Raw genomic sequence first — 16,916 nt, 5'->3', positions numbered from 1 at the left:
ACCAGGGGGAGGGGTGAAAGCTGACCAAGTCCATTGGCCAAGGAGATGAGAGGATGCCTCGATGGTCAGTGGCAGGCACTTCCACAAAACATTCCAGAAGACAGTCTCAGGAGAAGCTTGGAAGGGCACATGAGGGAGCAGGCTTTGAGGCAGGGACGTGTGGACACCTGCAGGGACCAGAGAGTGGGAGGGAGGAGGGGACAAGGCTGCATCTCTGTGTAGGTGAGGGGGCCTGGCTCCCCAGCTTGGGAGGGCTGTGTCCTGGCATGTGAAGGCTAGAAAACTTGCACCAGATGGATGCATGGGGGGAGGCCCAAGGGTGGCAGAGCCCAGGCCCCACGCCCACCCTCCCTCAGCCCAGCCCCATCGCTCCCGGGGCCCCCCGGGCTGCTTCTGATGTGGGGGAGGGGTGCCAGGGCACCTCAGCCTCCGCTTTGTTCCTCCTGTGGGGTGAGGGGGGGCCTCAGCGAGGATGGCTGGGGTGGACTTGCCCTTTTCTGGAAAACCTGGCCACCCCCCACTGCTGAAGGGGTGTTCTTAGGACACAGCCATGGTTGCGTCACTGGGTCCTGCACGAGGCCCCGCAGCCCTGGCTGGGCACTTGGCCCACGGTGGCCTGAGAGTGGCAGCCGGCGCAGACAACCTGGGAGCCAAGTTCTGAGGCTCAGGGAGGTGCAGGCCAGGGATGGGGGCCAGCGGGAGGACAGACGTCACACAACTGGAGGTTTTCTGCGAAAATAGTGGGAATATATTTGAAAAGACAAGTCACTATGATGTTTACAGTACAACCTCAGGGCCCCTCCGCGCTTGGTTTATGACACTCTGGAGGCAGGAGGCATTTTGAACGGCCCACAACACCTTCCAGAGAGGTGGTCTGGGCCTGATTTGGTCTCTTTCAAATATCAAAATAAAAACTTTTGACATACACATTGCACCCAAAGTAAAAACTAAACAATAGAGCAAAACAAACCATGGATCTTCAAGATACTTATGGAGAGAAGGAAGCCCTCTCACCCTTCGACCCACCTTCACAGGCACGACTCTGTGAGAGGACACGTGCGTCCCGGGCCTGGGTCAGGTCAGTGCACGAGGCTGCCCTGGCCGGGGCAGCGGCTCTGCAGCCCCAGCCCTGAGCATCCCCATTCGGCAGCACAGACCTCGGGCTTGCAGCCCGGCAGGGGAGGCAGGGAGAGCGCCGCCACGCAGGTGCCCGTGCCCTCGATGCAGCCATGGTGGGGCCTCCCTGACCCTGTCTGTCCCACCCAATACCCCCATTAAAAAAAAAAAAATCAAGGAAGCCTGTATTCACATTACAACACGAAAATAGCACCAGAAACTTCAGAGTAACATTGCAGATAGGTGGAGCCCAGAGCTCCGTACAGCAGGGAGGCTGTAGAGGGCAGCCGTGGAGGCTGGGGGGGAACGGGGAGGACCCGCGGGAGCTGGCACAGGGGCGGTTTCTTCCCAGTTCCATATGGGAACCCGGTTCCTGGGGTCAAGGTGCGCTACAGACGGGCTTTTCTCCCGCAGCGCAAATGGAGGCTGGCATGGCCCTGTGGTCAGAGGGAGGAGGCATGACCCTGTGGTCGGAGGGAGGAGGCCTGTTGTGCTCTTGGGGGACCAGGCGGCTCAGAAGCAACCCTTCTAAGTAGTGAGCACTGCCTTCCCCCATGTGGTTTCTAAGGTCACTTTGGAATTCCAGCAACAGCAGCAAGACTAAGAGGGAACCTGCCACCATACCACGGCTGCCTCAACTTACTTCCCTTCTCCATGTGGGGAATGGGAGGTTGTGCAAATCTCCAAATGTTGGCTTCTATGGTGTCGGTGCCCACAGGGCGCAGGGGTGCGGGCTGGGGGGATGGGCTGCTGTCTCTTCAAGTACTTCGTACCAAGAAAACAGCTGTGTGGACTCAAAATGGCTGCAGTGGCCCCGTCTTTCACCCCCAGCCTTCCAGCAAGAAAGGGAATGCTGCCCACCCTGGGCCCTGTTCAAAGCATCACCACCTCAGCTCTGACATCAAGGCCTGAGCAGTTGCACAAGAAGTCAAGTGGCCACAGAGTGGACCATCTCAGGGAGCCGGAGCTGGCCAAGGAGGCAGAGGCCTAGACAGAAACCCCAGCTCTGCTCCCAGGCTCTTGCTCCTAGAAATTACTCAGAAGTATCTTTCTTTAAAGGGATTTTGAAACCAGTTAGCCTCTGCCCGAAGAGCTGGCTGAGGAGGTCACTCTGGGCCTCGGCCGTCCGGTGGGTGTGCGGCTCGGCAGGTTCAGCACCGTGGACAGCTGTGCCCCTCTTGGGGGGCCTGAGCAGGGGTCTCCCCTGGGGGAAGGCCTTGCCCAGTCTGTCCTTCCTGTGCGTGTGGCCCGGCTCTGCCTTCCGCTGCTCTGAGGGTGGCGGCTTGGGTTTGTTCTGGCTGTTGGGCTTGGGCTTGGTCGGGAGCACACGGCTGGGAGTTGCCTGCTTCCGAGGAGTCCGGGGGGGCTTGTCAGGGCCCGGGGGGGCTCTCCCGAAGCTCCCCATACTTTCACTCCTGGCTGGCCCTGGGACCTGGCCCTTTTTCCTCTTCACACTGCTCTCTCCCTTCTCCTTGGGACCTGGGCTCCCGTGGGGCCCCTGCTCACCAGCTTCCCTTGGCCCCTTGGTGCAGCTCTTGGCTTGGGCTCGAGGGGGGAGCCTGTCTGGTGCAGGGCTCCTGCTGGGAAAGCTGGGCTTGGCTGGGGTGGTGGCTGTCTCGCTCTGGAGCTGCCCGCTGGCTGGCTGGGGCTGGCTGCCACCTCCTGTCTTGGTGCCGGGGCGAGGGCTTCCACTGCCCTGGGAGCTGGGGCCTGGTTTGGCTTTGGGGGTGGCGGGCTTCATCCCATTCTCTGTGCCACGGGCCAGCTCCCCGGGTGCCAGGCTTCCCACCACCTTCCTTGGATGCACTGGGAGCTTGAGTGCTTTGCTGGGGGTGGATGCTGCCGACCTGTCCTTGGATGAGCTCTGGCAGCCCGCAGGCTTGGTGGCGCTGCCCTTGTGGAAGGCGCCTCTGGGCCCCCGCTCAGACACCATGTGGCTTGAGGACACCTCCTTCTCTTTCTGAAGCAGGGTGTGGTCTTCCTGGAAATGGTCAGGGGCACATCTGCCACGGGCACCCGGGGCTCTGCGTTTCCCTGAGAACAGGAGAGGGGCCCTCTTTCCCTCTGCATCTTGGCCTCTGGCTCCCGGCCGCGGCAGAGATGCCCCCAGAGGGAGAGCTTGCTGGAGAAGAGGCCCGGGGATGCCTGGGGAAGCCTCGTTCTCTGGCCTCTCCAGGGCTTCGTCCAGTGCGCAGTCCCCTCTGCCATCAGCCAAGGCAGCTGGGAAGGGAGACAGAGACGGTGGGGGACACTCCTGGTGGTTGGATGGCAGATCACAACCCCTGATCGGGTGGGTCACGGGGTCTACAGGCCTCTCTAGGGTCTCCGGCCATCCCTTGGTGGTGCTGGGAGCCACCTCCGAGCACAGGTGGAGCAGAGCTGGGAGGGAGCCCTCACTCCGGATGGGGCTGCTTCCCCGGGGAAGAGGCCTGTCCTCGCTGGGCCCAGGGGCGCTGCCGGGCATGGCCACCCTGCGCCGTTTGCTGGGCAGTGTGCCCTCGAGGACCCGGGCCTTCTGTCCCGGCGCTCCCGGCCTCCGCACGCCGCGGAACGTGAAGGGCTGCCGCCCCCTGCTGAGGTGCTTGTCCATGTGGCGGTCGAACTGCTCCTTCTTGGCGAAGGTGTAGTTGCAGGAGCTGCAGGCAAAGGACTTCTTGATGATGCGCATAACCGTGGCGCAGAGCTCGCAGGCATACAGCGGCGTGTGCTGCAGCTCCGGCCGCTCCCGCAGCCCGTGCGCCCCGCCCAGGTGTGCCAGCAGCTCCCCGTGTTCGGGGTAGACCCGGGGGCACCGGGGGCACAGGTAGACGCGCTGTGGGCTGTGCACCGCCAGATGGCGCTGCAGCTTGAAGGGCTTGGGGAAGCGCTTGCCGCAGTGGTGGCAGTCGCGGGATGGGTCCTTGCAGGCCTCGTGCACCGGGGTGGCTTGCGGGAGGGGCTCCCCGCCGGCCCAGGGGTCGGGGGACGGGCTGGGGGTCGTCTTGGTGGGGCCTGGGCTGCCGGAGTCAGCCAGGGCGTTGGCAGAGGCGCTGTCTGGTGTCGCGGCCCCGTCTGGGTTGCTGGGGGCGCTGCGTGCTCGGGGTTTCGCCCTCTCGCCCGGGCTCTCTTTCCTGGCTTCTCCCTCTTGTCCCGACGAGTCTCCCGGGGCCCCGGCGGCCTTGCCGACGGAGCGCTTGCCCCTGTGGTGTTTGGGCGCAGGTTCCACGATGCTGTTCAGAAGGTGGGCGACAGCGCTGCTGCCCTCCAGGCCTCCAGGCACGTCCCCCAAGGACCTCCGCGCCTGCCCCCTGCGGGCGAAGCGGACCGCGTGCTCACGCAGGTGCTCGTTGTACATCCAGACGTCGGCCACCTCCTTCAGGCACATGCCGCACGCCCAGGGCCCCGCCTTGCTCTGCGCGTGCCTCTCCTGCAGGTGCCCCCGCAGCAGCTCCCGCGAGCCGAAACGGCGCTCCACGCACATGTAGCAGGTGGGCGGCGGCGCGGGCGTGTGGGCCAGCTTGTGCAGGTCCAGCTCGCCCAGGCTGCGGAAGCGCTGGAAGCACACTCTGCACTTGTAGGACGCCCGCTTGCCCTTGGCCGGCCGGCCTCTGCCTTGGGCCCTCCCTGCCCCTGCAGTTTCCTCTGTCCTTTGGCTCTTTGGCCCCTGTGAGCTCGCCGTGGCCTCGAAGTCTAAGAAGCTGGGGCCGGGGAGACCCACGGGGTCTTCGAAGGGTTCCAGAAAGCACAGGTCTTGCATCTCAAACTTGGGGCTGAGCACCTCAAAGTCCGCGGCACGGAGCGGCAGCAGGTGGGGGTTCCCGGGAAGCCCACCCTCACAGCGTTCTCTCTCCAGGGTGGGGGGCTCGGGGCTCACATCTCCGAGAGAAGAGGAGGAGTCATCGGCAGGGGCCGGCAGCTCCAGGCCTCGCCAAGCCGCTGGGACCATGTGCAGCTCAGGAATGGCGTCGGGCCGATCGTCCTCGGGGCAGTGGGAGGGCAGCTTCTCTGCACCGGCTTCCCTGCTGGGCTCCAGGGCCCACAGGCTGAGGCCAGGCGCCCAGGGGTCAATGCCAGGCACCCTGCTGTTGAGGAACCCATCCAGGAGGAAGGACTCGGGCAGACCTGCGGGATCCTCGTCCTCCCACGGGTCCTCATGGCAGAGGCAGAGGGAGCCGGAGTCGCTGAGGTCCGTGGGCAGGCGGGCTGGGCCCAGCGTGGGGCCGCCGCCCTCCTCAAAGCTGGGCTGGGTTGGCAGCGGGCGCACTGGCTTCTCACAGCGCTTCCCGTAGACACGCGGGTTCCTCTTTCGAGTCAAGCGGCCGCCTGGAGGGAAGAGCTGGGAGAAGGAGACCTCATCATCAAACAAGCTGGGAGGATTCCTGGCACTGGAGCCGGAGCTGAAGGCATCAGGAGTGCGGCCCTCAGGCCCCTGGACTCCACCCTGGGTGTCTGGGTTGTCCGGGAGGCCCTGGAGGCAGCTGCTGGTGGTACTGTCCGCGGGACAGCTGGAAGTCTCAGGAAAACCCAGGGGGCCCAAGGGGGGCGTGTTCTCCTCCCAGACGCCTTCCTCTGATCGGCTGTGGGCCCCGCTGCTGTCCTCTGCAGGCTCGCTCCCAGACTCTTTGCACACACCCAATGCCTTGGTCTCTCTTGGTCCCCAGAACCCCCTTGCCGAGGCCCCCTTCTGCCCAGCTGGCTGTTCCCCTAGAGCTGCACCGTCCATCCTCCCTGGACACAGCATCGCATCTCCAGGTGGCTTCTGGGCCCCAGTCTCCCCTGCACACAGAGCCTCCAGGTCAGTCTCCGCTGCACCCTCCATCACCCCAGGTCCCGGAGTGGCCAAGCAAGGCGACTGCTCCTTGTCAGCCTCAGGCCCTTCTTCCACAGAGAGGCAGTGGCTCAGAGGGGCTGCGTAACTGGCCATTGCAGGGGACGGTCTGGAGCTGCGCCCATCTGAAATCACATCAGGAGAGACTGGAAGAGCGCTCTCCTCCCGGAGCCTTCTCCCTCTCGGCTTTCCCCTTTTCTTATTTGACTTCCCTTCTGAGTGGCTAGGAGAGTCCTCGGTGGGCTCTCGGTGCCACCTCCGGCCTTCTCTTTTCTCCGCCTGTTTGGGATGGAGCTCATCTTCCCCGGCCTGGTCTGGTCTCGGCTTGGAGGCTGGAGCCTTCACATCTACCTCATGTTCAGTAGGGCTTGGCGGGTGCCGCTGCTGGCTGTGTGGGGAGCCCGGTGTTCTGAGAACCTCCTTTGAGCCCTGGGCAGGCGGTGGCTGGGTGATGTGGCTGGGGTCCCCCCGCAAGTGATTTGGTCTCTCCTTCCCAGGCACCTTGCGGCTTTTCTTCCTGGGGGGCTGGCACTTTTGGGCTAGGGGCTCTAGAGGCTGCTGAGCAGGCAAGTCTGCTGGGCTCGGCTCCGAGGGGGCTCCCGGGTGTGGCCGGTGCTTCCTGGCCTTGTGCCGGCTCAGGCCTGGCCCAGAGCGGAAGGAGGCTGCGCAGACCTCACAGGTCACAGGCCCGTGTGGAGCTTGGCCCTTCCACTGGCCGTTCTCTGTAGATGCAGGCTTCTTTTTATAGCCACGGGGCCTCTGTTTGAGGTCTTGGGGGCTGAGGGGGTCCCCCTGGGGAGTCTGGTGGGAGGCATTTCTTTGGCTTTGGGGGGAGTCAGACTGGAAGTCACGGGCTGTGCTGCTTGGAGCTGTGGTTCTTCCCAAGCACAGTCCTGTGGAAGGGCAGGTGACCCTGGGCATCTTGGTAACACCGGGGTGCCCAGTCTCAGGGGTCCCTGGCTCCTCCGGCTCCTCACTGCTGGTCCCCATCTCACCTTCCAGGCAGGCGGGGGAGTCCGGCCCTGCACCCTGTAGCATGGGAGGCTCAGTGGGCACAGCTGTGACAGCTTGGCCCTCCCTGTGGCCGAGGCGGGCAGTATTGCTTGGAGAATACCAGGAGTGGCCCCTGGGCATCCTGTCAGGGTTGGTGTGGGGCGGGGCTCCCCTGCTCTGGGGGTCTGGCCCTGGGAGTCCCCTGCCTGCCTGTGCCTCATCTTCGGTGGGAGTGCTGGACAGGCCGGCAGCCCTGACGGCTACGCTGGGGGAGACGGCCCCCGACAGGCCAGGAGAGGTGGCTTGGCCAGGAGACTCCCACAGCTTCTCTTTTCTGGAATTCTCTGGAATTCTTAAAGTACTGTCTTTGGGGCTGTCCCCACCGTGAGTGCAGGTTACAGCACTGTTGGAGCCAGGATGCCAGGAGGACGGGTCTTCCAGGGGGCTGCCCTCCCCCTGGAGAAGGCAATGAGCCAGGGCTTCCTTGGGATCGCAGGGGCTTGTCGTCAAGGACAGGGGAGCCACCGGGGAATCCTCAGCCCCAGTATCTGTCGTGGATCCCACACCATCTGCCTCTTCCAGAGGTGCCCAGGCAGGAGAACAGGCCAGCAGGTGCTGAGGGCCGGCAGGGTCCCTGCAGGACGGAGACGCTGGCAGCTGCCCCCCCAGCCCACCTTGGGCCCTGGTGGCACTGGAAGGCGAGGTAAGTGGGTCTTCAAGGGGCAGGGGCCCAAGGCTGCAGGGCATGCGGGTGGCTGAAGTGGGTGAGGGGGCGCAGGCAGCCAGGTCCCCGACAGAGGGTGCTGGGCTATCCCCTGTGGCCAGCAGCGGCTTGTTCAGGCCGGGGCTGGACGCCCTCTCTGGAGTCCGGCCCTCAGATCCATTTCGGGTGTGGGCTGCTGTCAAGGCCAGCGCCAGGGACTCCCTATCAGGGGACGGGGGGCTTGGGGTGGGCTGGGCCTCCTCCTGAAGGCTCATGGCTGCCCTCCTTCCCTTGCGTTTCTCTAGCAGGACTGCACCCTCGGCGGGGCTGGCCAGTGCTGTTTTGGGACTGGCATTGACTGAGGCGTGGTTGTCCGTCCCCCCTGGGCTCACCCTGTTCTCTGGCTGAAGCCGGTTGGCTGTGCCTTGACCCTGGGTTTTCTCAGCTTGGCCAAGCAAGCCCTGATGTCCATCTGCCTCCAGCCCCAGATGATGTCCGGCCACTGCAGGGAGAGTTGTCACCTGCACACCCCCTGGGGAGCCCTGGGCAGGGCCACAGGCCACCTTCCCTCCTTCCACAGTGCCCCCTTCCAGACCTGAGGGGTTCACTCGTGGAGGGTTCTGGGCAGCAGGTGTCAGCCCCTGCAAGTCCAGGATGCCATCTGTACTCTCAGCCGCTCCAGGCCCTGGGAGCTGGAGCTGACGTATGGGGCTCAAAGCTGGGTCCTGGGACCTCCTGCTGGGGTGGGTGTTGGACACACAGGCAGGACTTGGCACAGGGACCAACCAAGCCTCCCTGCCCCGGGGGACAGTCAGTGAGGAGGCCGCCGCTGGTGCAAACTCATTACCCTCAAAGCCAGGCCTCCCTGCTGTGGGGTAGAGGTGCCCACCTGCTCTGCCTGCAGAATGTCCCTGGGCAGCATGGCTGTGACTGGCACCAAAAGGCCAGGTGGCATCCAGAGATGGAGCCCCGTCACCCTGAAATGCCAAGTCAGGGGCCAGATGGACACCAGGGCTGCCAAAAGCTTCTGGAGCAGGGGCCTCTCGGCGGGGCCCGTCTGCTGTGCCGGATTCTGAGAGGAACCCTCCTCTCTGTTCACAGGGAAGCGGCCGCAGGGAGTCTTCACTTTCTTGTGAGCTGGCGGCCTCCTTATTCTTAGGAAATGAAAGTTCCTGGTCGGGGCTGCACTTTGCTAAACTCCCAGCATCCAGCTGTGGCCCAGGCTGCTTGCTGGGGTCAGGCAGGCAGACATCTTGGGGGGGCCCGCTGTCTCCTTCTGCCTGGCAAAGTCCAGTCTTGGAGGCTCTGGCTTTCTGCACTGGCTGAAAATGGAAGTTGGCTCCCCTGGGGCTGAAAGGAGCCCCAGAAATCAAGTCTTCCTGGGCACAGGGGAGAAGGGCTGCGTCTCCCGGATGGAAGGAGGCTGGGCAGGGCCACGTCCCCCCGGGCCTCCCCTGAACCCCTTCCACGGTGGCCACAGCCAATTCCGCACCCTCCCGATGTGCAGTGGATTCCCCAACGCACGTGAGGTCAGCTGCCGAGAACGTGTCCTTGTGGGGCACGGTGGCCTGGCAGGTGCGCCGTTGGGAGGGTGGCTCTGTGCCTGTGCCCAGCTCCAGCCTGCCCACAGACCCAGGTTCTCCACGTTCTCTCGGGGCCCCATGTGTGTCTTTGCTCCTTTGCAGCTGACTTTCTAATTCGGTGACCAATTTCTGGATCTCCAGTTCGTCCTCGGACAGGTGACTCATAACAGCAACACTACATCCACTCCCCTTCCCAGGCAAAGACGGGGCGGTGCCAGGAGCCACTGTCTGTTCAGGGGGACATGTCTTACTGAGCACCTTTCCCCCTGAGAGATTAGGAAAATGGCTAGGCAGCATCGGGGATACTTCCTCAAGCAGCAAAAAAGAGGGGTACGGTGGATCTGACGGCACCGTCTTCTGGGGAGGGTCGGCACATGTGAACGGCAGCCGGGAGTCCCTGTTCGCAGACAGGCTGCCATAGAGGGGCGGGTCGAATCTGTCCACCGGCAGGTCTGGGAAGAGGGATGTGGACTCCAGGGTCAGTGGCGATGCAGCTCTGCCTGGGTCCGTCTCAGCCGCGCCAGGTGGGCTCTTCGGCAGCTGTGGCTCGAGGGAATCGGCATCCTCACCGTCCTGGCAAAGGCAGGAGCTGCTGGCCAGCAGGGCATCCCTGGCTGAGGGGTTGGGGTCCAGTTCTTCCAGGAAACAGCCAGCCAGGTCTTTGGGTCCGAGGAACAACTCACTGTGGGGGCTCCTGTAGGGCTGAGGCCCCTTTTTGGCAACTGGAATCCCCAAGGGGTCTCCGTTAAAACCAGCAGGGTCACAGCCAAAACTGGAAATCTTTGAAGACAGAACACTGGGTTTGGGGCAGGCGGTACTTGAGGCGTTAGCCATGGGTGCCAGAAATTCCCCAGGCTGGTGGGCAGGGGGGTCCTCACTGTTGGGGGAGACTGGGGCCTGTGTGCACCCAGCACCACCCAGCAGGCTGCCCACACCTGGCGTTCGTGAGCGTCCGTGGGGCGCCCTGTTGGCGAGGCTTCCCGATAGCTTGGGGGTGCCGGTGTCATGTCTGCTGGGCTGCGGCTGCTCTGGCTGCGGCTGCTCTGGCGTCAGGAGACGGGGGCTTGCTCCCATTTCTCCCACACAGGCGGCTGGAGGAGAATGCAAAGCCTCCGTGAATTCTGTGGTGTCCGGGGGTGATTCTTTGGCAATTTCAGGCTCCTTGGCCTCCTGGGGGAAGCCCAGCGATGAGCAGGTTTCCTCTGAGGTCTCGGTGTTGGTGGGGACCTGCAGGGAGTCCTTGGGGGCCACTGAGGAGCGATCAGCACACTTGGGGCCTCTCTCCCTGGCGGCTGCTCCCACCTCCAGTCTTCGAGATGGGCCATGGGCCTGAGGGCTCCTGCCGGGGCCCGGGCGAGGCCTGCCTGGCTCCTCGGGGTTTGGGGGGGCTCTGTCCCCGCCGGCTTCCTGCCGCACTGCCTTCCCGGGTTTCTGTTGCTCATGGTCTCTGGGACCCTGGGTCAAGTCCACTTCCTTCCCCTTCTCGCCTCGGCACCTCCGGCCTCTCAAGCGGGAGCCCCGCTGCGGAGGCTGCTCGTCCTCCTCGGACTCCGAGGCGAAGTCGTACTCGCGGAGCCTGCGGTCCTCAGCACGGGGCTGCGGCCTCTCCGCCGCCAGGGAGCTGCGCCTGCCCGCCTGCCGCCCCAGCCGCCGGTAGCGCTTGTTCTTCTGCTGCACGATTCTCAGGATGAGCTCCTTGCCCCAGGTGCCGCCCCGAGCCTTCCTCTTCCTGGGGTCCTTCCTGGGGGGCAGCCGGAGGCGCTGGGAGCTCCGGGTCTCCTCGGGGAGGGCGGCGGCTCTCGGGACCTGGGGGTCTGCACGGCTCTCGGGGTCCTGAGTTCTAAGGCCCCGGGGGCGGGGTGGGGGCTGCTCCCCGAGACTGCCCGTCCTCCTGGGCCTCAGGCCGGAGGCTCTGCTGCCGCCGCCCGACCCCTCTGCTGCGCTGGCCGTGTCTAGATGCTTCCCGAACAGCTTCAACTGCTTCCCTCTCCTCTGCTGCCTGCCCTGGCTGGGCGCATCCGCCTCGATGGGGGCCAGACCCAGGGAACGCGTTTTGGGCCTGCCTCGGGCTGGGCAGCCCCTGTCCCCAGGGCGGGGAGTTTGGGGGTCCGGCGTGGCTGCTGGGAGCGGGGGCGGAGCTTTGTTCTCCGGAGTCACCCCTGCCTTGCTCTTAAGGGGCTGTCCAGTGCTGGGACCTCTGGGGCCGGAAGGCTCCTCGTCCGCAAAGACGTCGATGAAGCTGCTGTCGATCTCGGGGTTGTCCGACTGGTACTCCATGCCGTTGAGCGCCTCGGTGATGAGGCTGTCCAGCTTGGCGTCATCCTCCATGTCCAGGTCCGAGGCAGGGAGCGGGAAGGGGGTGGTGGCCAGGCTGGGCAAGAAGCCGGTCCTCAGGGGGTCATCTTTGCCCTCGGCCTGGACGTCCCCAGCTAACAGGAAGGTCTTCGTGTGGTTGAGCAAGCCCAGATGTGCGTCGGCAGGGACTTTGGGGGCAGCGGTGGGCGAGGGGAGCCCAGCGGGGCCTGGAGACCGCTGGTGGCCATCCTTGGCCCTGGCCAGGATCAGGCCACAGAACTGCCGGTGCGCCAGGAAGGCCGCCAGGCTGCTGTAGTTGCGGTCACACTGCCTGCAGGTCAGCAGCACGTCCAGCTGGTCCAGGCTGGCGCTGCTGAGGGAGAAGTGGTGTGTGGGGTACGAGGGCGGCGCGCGGGGGAAGCCCTGCAGCCCTCCCCGACCCACCTCAGGGCCCTCGTGGGGAAAGGGGGTCTCCTCCAGGCACTGGAAGGCACCCTCGGCTCCCAGCCCATCTGCGGGAAAAGGAAAGGCCTTGGCTGGCTCTGGCTGGTAGTGGGTGGGGAGGGAGTGGGGGGGCTCTGGGGACGGGAAGGGGCTGCCCGTCTCCTGGGGGTGAGTGGGTGGGCGGAAGAAGGCCGAGGGCCCGAGGGGGCCGGGGAGCTGGCTGTCCTCTGAGCTGGGGTTGGCTGGGCTGCTGGACATCGGCGACAGGGAAGAGCAGGTGCTGCCAGCCGTGTTGGTGGCTGGTGATGGCAGCGGGGACTCGCTGGGGGAGGCTCCCACCACCCTCGGTGGGGGCAGGCTAGGTGTCCCGTGGGGTGAAACCTGGGGTTGGGCCACCCCGAAGAACATGGGCTGAGCCCCAGGGTCTGTCATTCCCTTGTAGGTGAACAGTGCTGGGGAGCCGCCCTGGCTGCCTCTCACGGCTGGCAGCTTCTCTCTGGGTCCCGGTGTCTTGCCAGCAGTGCCCAGGGCTCCTTGGCTGCCCCCCTGCCACTCGGGGGCCCCCGCGGGGAAAGGCAGCCGGCTCAGCATCTCCATTCCGTGGGGACTTGGCCTGGCAGTTGGGAGCACCTGGGGCCAAGGCAGGGGGGCACTCTGGGGGAGGCAGAGCCGCTGGCCTGGGCTGGGCTGGCCGTTAAAGAACATACTCCTGGTGGCAGCCAGGGGGCCCCCAGGAGGTGTGGGGTAAGGGGCTGCTGTGGGGTCCCACAGCTGCGGTAGCCTGGCAGGTGGGGGCCCTGGGGCAGCCAGCTCGGTGTCCAGAGGCCCCCGACTGGTGTCCACCCTGCTGGCTCCGTATGCCTGCCCTGGAAAGTGCCTCTGGGGTAGGGAGCTAGGGGGCCCTCTTGTGCTCCCCAGCCCATCCTGGGCTGAAGGTGGTCTTTCGGGAAGGATTTTGGTCAGGCTCTTGTGCAAACTGTCAGAGAAGGGTCTTGGGGCCGAGGGAGCAGCTCCAGAGGGAGAGAGGGCACCACTGAGGTCGTTGTGGGGGTTGAGGCCACCTGGCTGGCCCTGGTAGCAGGGCAGGGGTGAGGGCGCAGGCTGGGTGGGCAGCGGGTAGGCAGGGCCTGTGCCCACAGCCTCCTCTGACCATGCTCCCTGGGGCTGATGGAAGGCAAACACCAGTGGCCCATCAGTGAATGCATGCCCAGCCACATCCGCAGGGAAGGGTTTTGTGCTGGCCCCATGCAGTGCCGGGAAGGGGAACTGGAAGGAAACTCCCTTGGGGCTGCCGCTGGGCCTGCTGCCTTTGGGAATGGGTTCCGGCTCGGCGGGGGGAACCCCGAAATTAGCACCTGGGAAGCTATTCTCAGCAGCGGGAGGCCAGGAGTCGGCCCCACTGGCCTGGAATTCGGGATAGGAACTGGGCTGGAGGGGGCTGGTGCCCCTGCTGTGTGGGGGCCCCGGGGCTGGGGGCCTGGGGGTGGTGCTTGGTGAGGTATAGTTGGTGGAGGTAAAGCTGGAGGGTGTCTCCTGGAAGCACCTGTGGAAGCCAAGCTCTTTGGCGGTGGGCTGGGCCTCAGTCCTTGGGAGGCCCGGCCTGAGTGGAGCTCCAGTCCCAGAGCCCTGGGGGGCGTCCGCCTCAGGGAGCTGGGCAGCCTCCAGCTGTGCATTCTCTGGTGTCTTGTCCAGGGTGGGCTTGGTCCTCGAGCTGGCGATGCTCAGACTGTAGTGCTGCGGGGGGCTGCCCTCTGCCCTGCCCGCCAGCCTTGAGGGAGCCTGCAAGGGACTTCTCCCTGGCGGGGTCTGGGGGCTGCCCCCCTTCCCAGGGGTGCTGCTCAGGGCCTGGCCCCTCAGGGGTGGGGGCTTGAGCTCCCCATCTCTGGCCTGCCTTGGCTGGGCCTCGCGGAGCTCCGTGGCCTGGGCCCGGCCACCAGCCTCCCTGGCTCCCCTGGTGGTCCTGGTAGCTGGGGTGTTGTCCTCCAGTGGGGGCTGGGAGGGGCGCCCCAGGACACTGGCAACTTGGCGGGGCTGCAGGTCTCCAGTCATGGTGGGGGGCGGCGCTCCTCGGGGGTGCTCCCCAGGCATGGCCCCTCCGTCCTGGCGCTAGGACGACGCAGCTGTCCGAGGGGGGCCCCGGGGAGTGGGCTGGACGGCCATCCTCAGCCCTCGATGGGTCCCAGGGAAGCCTGTGCTCATGGTCCTGAGTGGAGCCTGGAAGGAAAGGTCAGGGGTGAGTGGGGCAGCGGGGCTGGATGGCCCTCACCTAGACAGGGGGCTTCCAGGGGGCTTCCAGGCTCTCCATGTGGGTCTGGCCGGGCCAGAAGCAGAAGAGGCTGCGCGCAGCCATCACAGAAGCTCCAAGCTTAGAAGGGATGCTCGGCTCAGCCCCTAGGAGAAGCAGGAAGGGAGAGGGCGTCCCGCCAGATGGAGCAGGGACCCTTCCCCGTTTCAGGGAGAAGAGGGGCGGTGGAGTGCAGAGAGCTAGTGGAGGGGGGAGGGAGGGGGGAGCTTTCTGGGGTGTGAGAAGGCCGCTTACAGCCTCAGAGCAGTCCTTGGCCGGGCTGTGGAGAGGACAGGCCCCTGTGTGGGGCACAAACTCCCAGCCTGCAGGAACTGCCCCAGGGCAGGGTCCTGGCAGCGTCCAGGGGGGCCCAGGTGGATGCCTACACCTGCCATGGGGAGGGCCTTGAGGCAGGAGGCTGCGTTGCAGGACATAGGGGACTGAGGCAGCAGAGGCTCAACCTGAACCTCTCAGGGCCTGGGCGGCTGGTTCCAAGCAGGACCTCCCCTGCCGTCAGCCAGGGTCTCCCTGCCACCAGGCCTCACAGGGTAACCTCCAGATCCTGCTGCGGGAAGCCCCCAGCCTCTGGACGGTGCCGGCTCCCATTCTGGCACATGCCAGATGTAGCAGGGGCACCCGCCCAGAGGAGCCTGGCCCCTTGCTCACCCAGGGCTGGCTTCACGCTCATCATGTCTGTTCTCATATCATGACATATGGGACTGTCCTCTGGGCAGACAGGACTCAGACCCGAGCCATGGGCTGTGGCCACGCAGTGCGCCAGCCGCTAGGTGTGGCCTGACCTGCCCAGCAGGGACCGGGCATCCTTTACGTAGGACAGCAAGGCAGGGCTCAGCTTTGTGGGCATCGTCCTTGCCAGTGACCGCTGGGTCCTCATGGCAGGCCCAGAGAGGCGGATGACTTGGCCAGAGTCACACAGCCAGCAGCAGAGCAGCTGGGAGCTGAAGGGACAGGCCTCAGGCCTGGAGCGCTCTCAGAGACCCTGCTGCCTCTGTGGAGGGGGAGCTGCCCCCTGAGGTCACAGGACCCTCCCACCGGCCTGAGCTGGTGGTGTCTCATGCCCCTCCCGGAGTTCCCGTGCTACAGCCGCCTGGGGACTCCTAACGCAGAGGCTGGCAGGCTCTCTGTCCCCAGCACGAGGTTGGTCCCTGCACTTCTGGCTGGCTCTTCCTGCTGTGCCCGGGGACTGCCTGCACCGGGGAGGAGGGTCCTGCCCAATTTGGGCCAAGGTCTCCAGGGTGGGCGAGGTCCCAGCCTGCAAGCTCCACATCACAGCACGAGGAAGAGTCATGCCAGCTAGGGGGCCCGGGTGCCCCTTCCTCCTCTGCCGCCACCACTGAGGTACCTCCTGTCCCATGACCCCAGGAGGGTCCCTTTCCCTCTTCTGGGATCCACTGCCAGGGGGCAAAGGCCTGGGAGTCCTTGGGGCCAGGATTCACAGGTGAGGTTTGTTGAGTGAATAAATGATGCTGGGCGTCTGAGCACTTTCCTGAACTGCCTCCCTTGTGCTCACGGTGGCTCAGAGGTGATCTGTGATTGTCGCCCTGAATTTATGGGTGACGAATCCAGGCACAGAGAGGTGGGGGAACCCGCTCAAGGCCTCAGCCAGTGTAGGCGGGGTCCTCCTGGGAGGGCTGGCTCCTAGCCCTGCACATCTCCTGCCCTGCACTGGGCTTAGCCGTGTCCCACACGGCCCAGACACCCGCTGGGGCCAGGCTGCAGGGGTGGGGCTAGGAACAGCAACAGCCAGGCCCCACATGAAGCCCAGTCCCACATGTCAGACCCCCTATCCATGGCCAGAGTCCTCCAGGAGGTGATGGAGGAGGAGGGGGCTCAGAGTGGAGACCTCAGCCCAGATGGAGCATCAGAAAGGTCTCCTGGAGGAGGTGGCTTTTACTGAGTCCTGGATGGTGGGGAGTGTTGAGAACACAGCTGTGCCCAGTGGCCTTTGTCAAGGGAAGGAGGTGGTCGGTTTATCAAGGGAAGGAGTGAGGCCTGCTGGCCCAGCAGCTGTCATGAGGAACATCAGGTGACATGCCCGCCTGCTGGCTCAGAGCTGTGGCTGGAAGCCCTGCCCAGCAGGCCCCAGGAGTCGGCTCTCGGGAGGCAGTGGGCAGGCCCAATTATTGTCCTGAGAGGGAGAAGAAGGCCAGGCGGGTGGGGGTGGAGGGGGCCTCAGGACCATCAAGACCAGAGCATCTCTGGCCAGCCTCGGCGCAGGCTGCTGCCGCTACATACCTGGGGAATCGGGGGCCTCTCAGCTGGGTCGCTGCACAACTTCCTGAGGAATGAGAATTTCTTGGCTGCAAAGAAAATGGAAAGCATGTCAGGGCCAATGTGGTGTATGGCTCTGGATCAAGAGCCCCAGGAGGAGCCAGGTGGGAGGGAGCGGCTCCCGGGCAGAGCCGGCTGTGGCCTCAGGGCACCAGGAAGCCACCAAGAGCCACCGGGAGATGGGTGAGCTCCTCTCACAGCTCAGCGGGCAGCTCAGCTGGCCTGGGGGGCCCTGAAGGGTTTAGGGGTCACCTGGCTGCCTCAGCTGCAGCTTTGGTGGCTATCTCACATTTCTTTTTGTTGGGTCTTTATGTATGCATAGATTGTGTGTTCATGCGGCTCCAAAGCTCAAGACTCTATTACAAGGTGCAGTGAGAACGCTGCCCCTCCCATCCCTGC

General features: G+C 64.9%; 1 protein-coding gene across 1 annotated transcript in view; it reads right to left on the bottom strand.

Annotated features, from left to right (window-relative positions):
- Nucleotides 1–722: 722 nt before the first annotated feature.
- ZNF469 (zinc finger protein 469) overlaps nucleotides 723–16,916 on the bottom strand; it is a 58,857-nt gene continuing 42,663 nt past the window's right edge. The window contains exons 2-3 of the mRNA XM_055232769.1: nucleotides 16,482–16,546; nucleotides 723–14,155 (exon numbers count right to left, since the gene is read on the bottom strand). Of these exons, the coding sequence (XP_055088744.1) occupies nucleotides 2,150–14,029 (11,880 nt within the window). The 5' untranslated portion in view covers nucleotides 14,030–14,155; nucleotides 16,482–16,546 and the 3' untranslated portion in view covers nucleotides 723–2,149. The remainder of the gene's footprint in view (nucleotides 14,156–16,481; nucleotides 16,547–16,916) is intronic.

Source organism: Symphalangus syndactylus, chromosome 11, assembly GCF_028878055.3.
Source record: "Symphalangus syndactylus isolate Jambi chromosome 11, NHGRI_mSymSyn1-v2.1_pri, whole genome shotgun sequence".
NCBI lineage: Eukaryota > Metazoa > Chordata > Mammalia > Primates > Hylobatidae > Symphalangus > Symphalangus syndactylus.
Note: the sequence above shows the minus strand (reverse complement) of the source record. Positions and strands in the feature narration are given on the sequence as shown.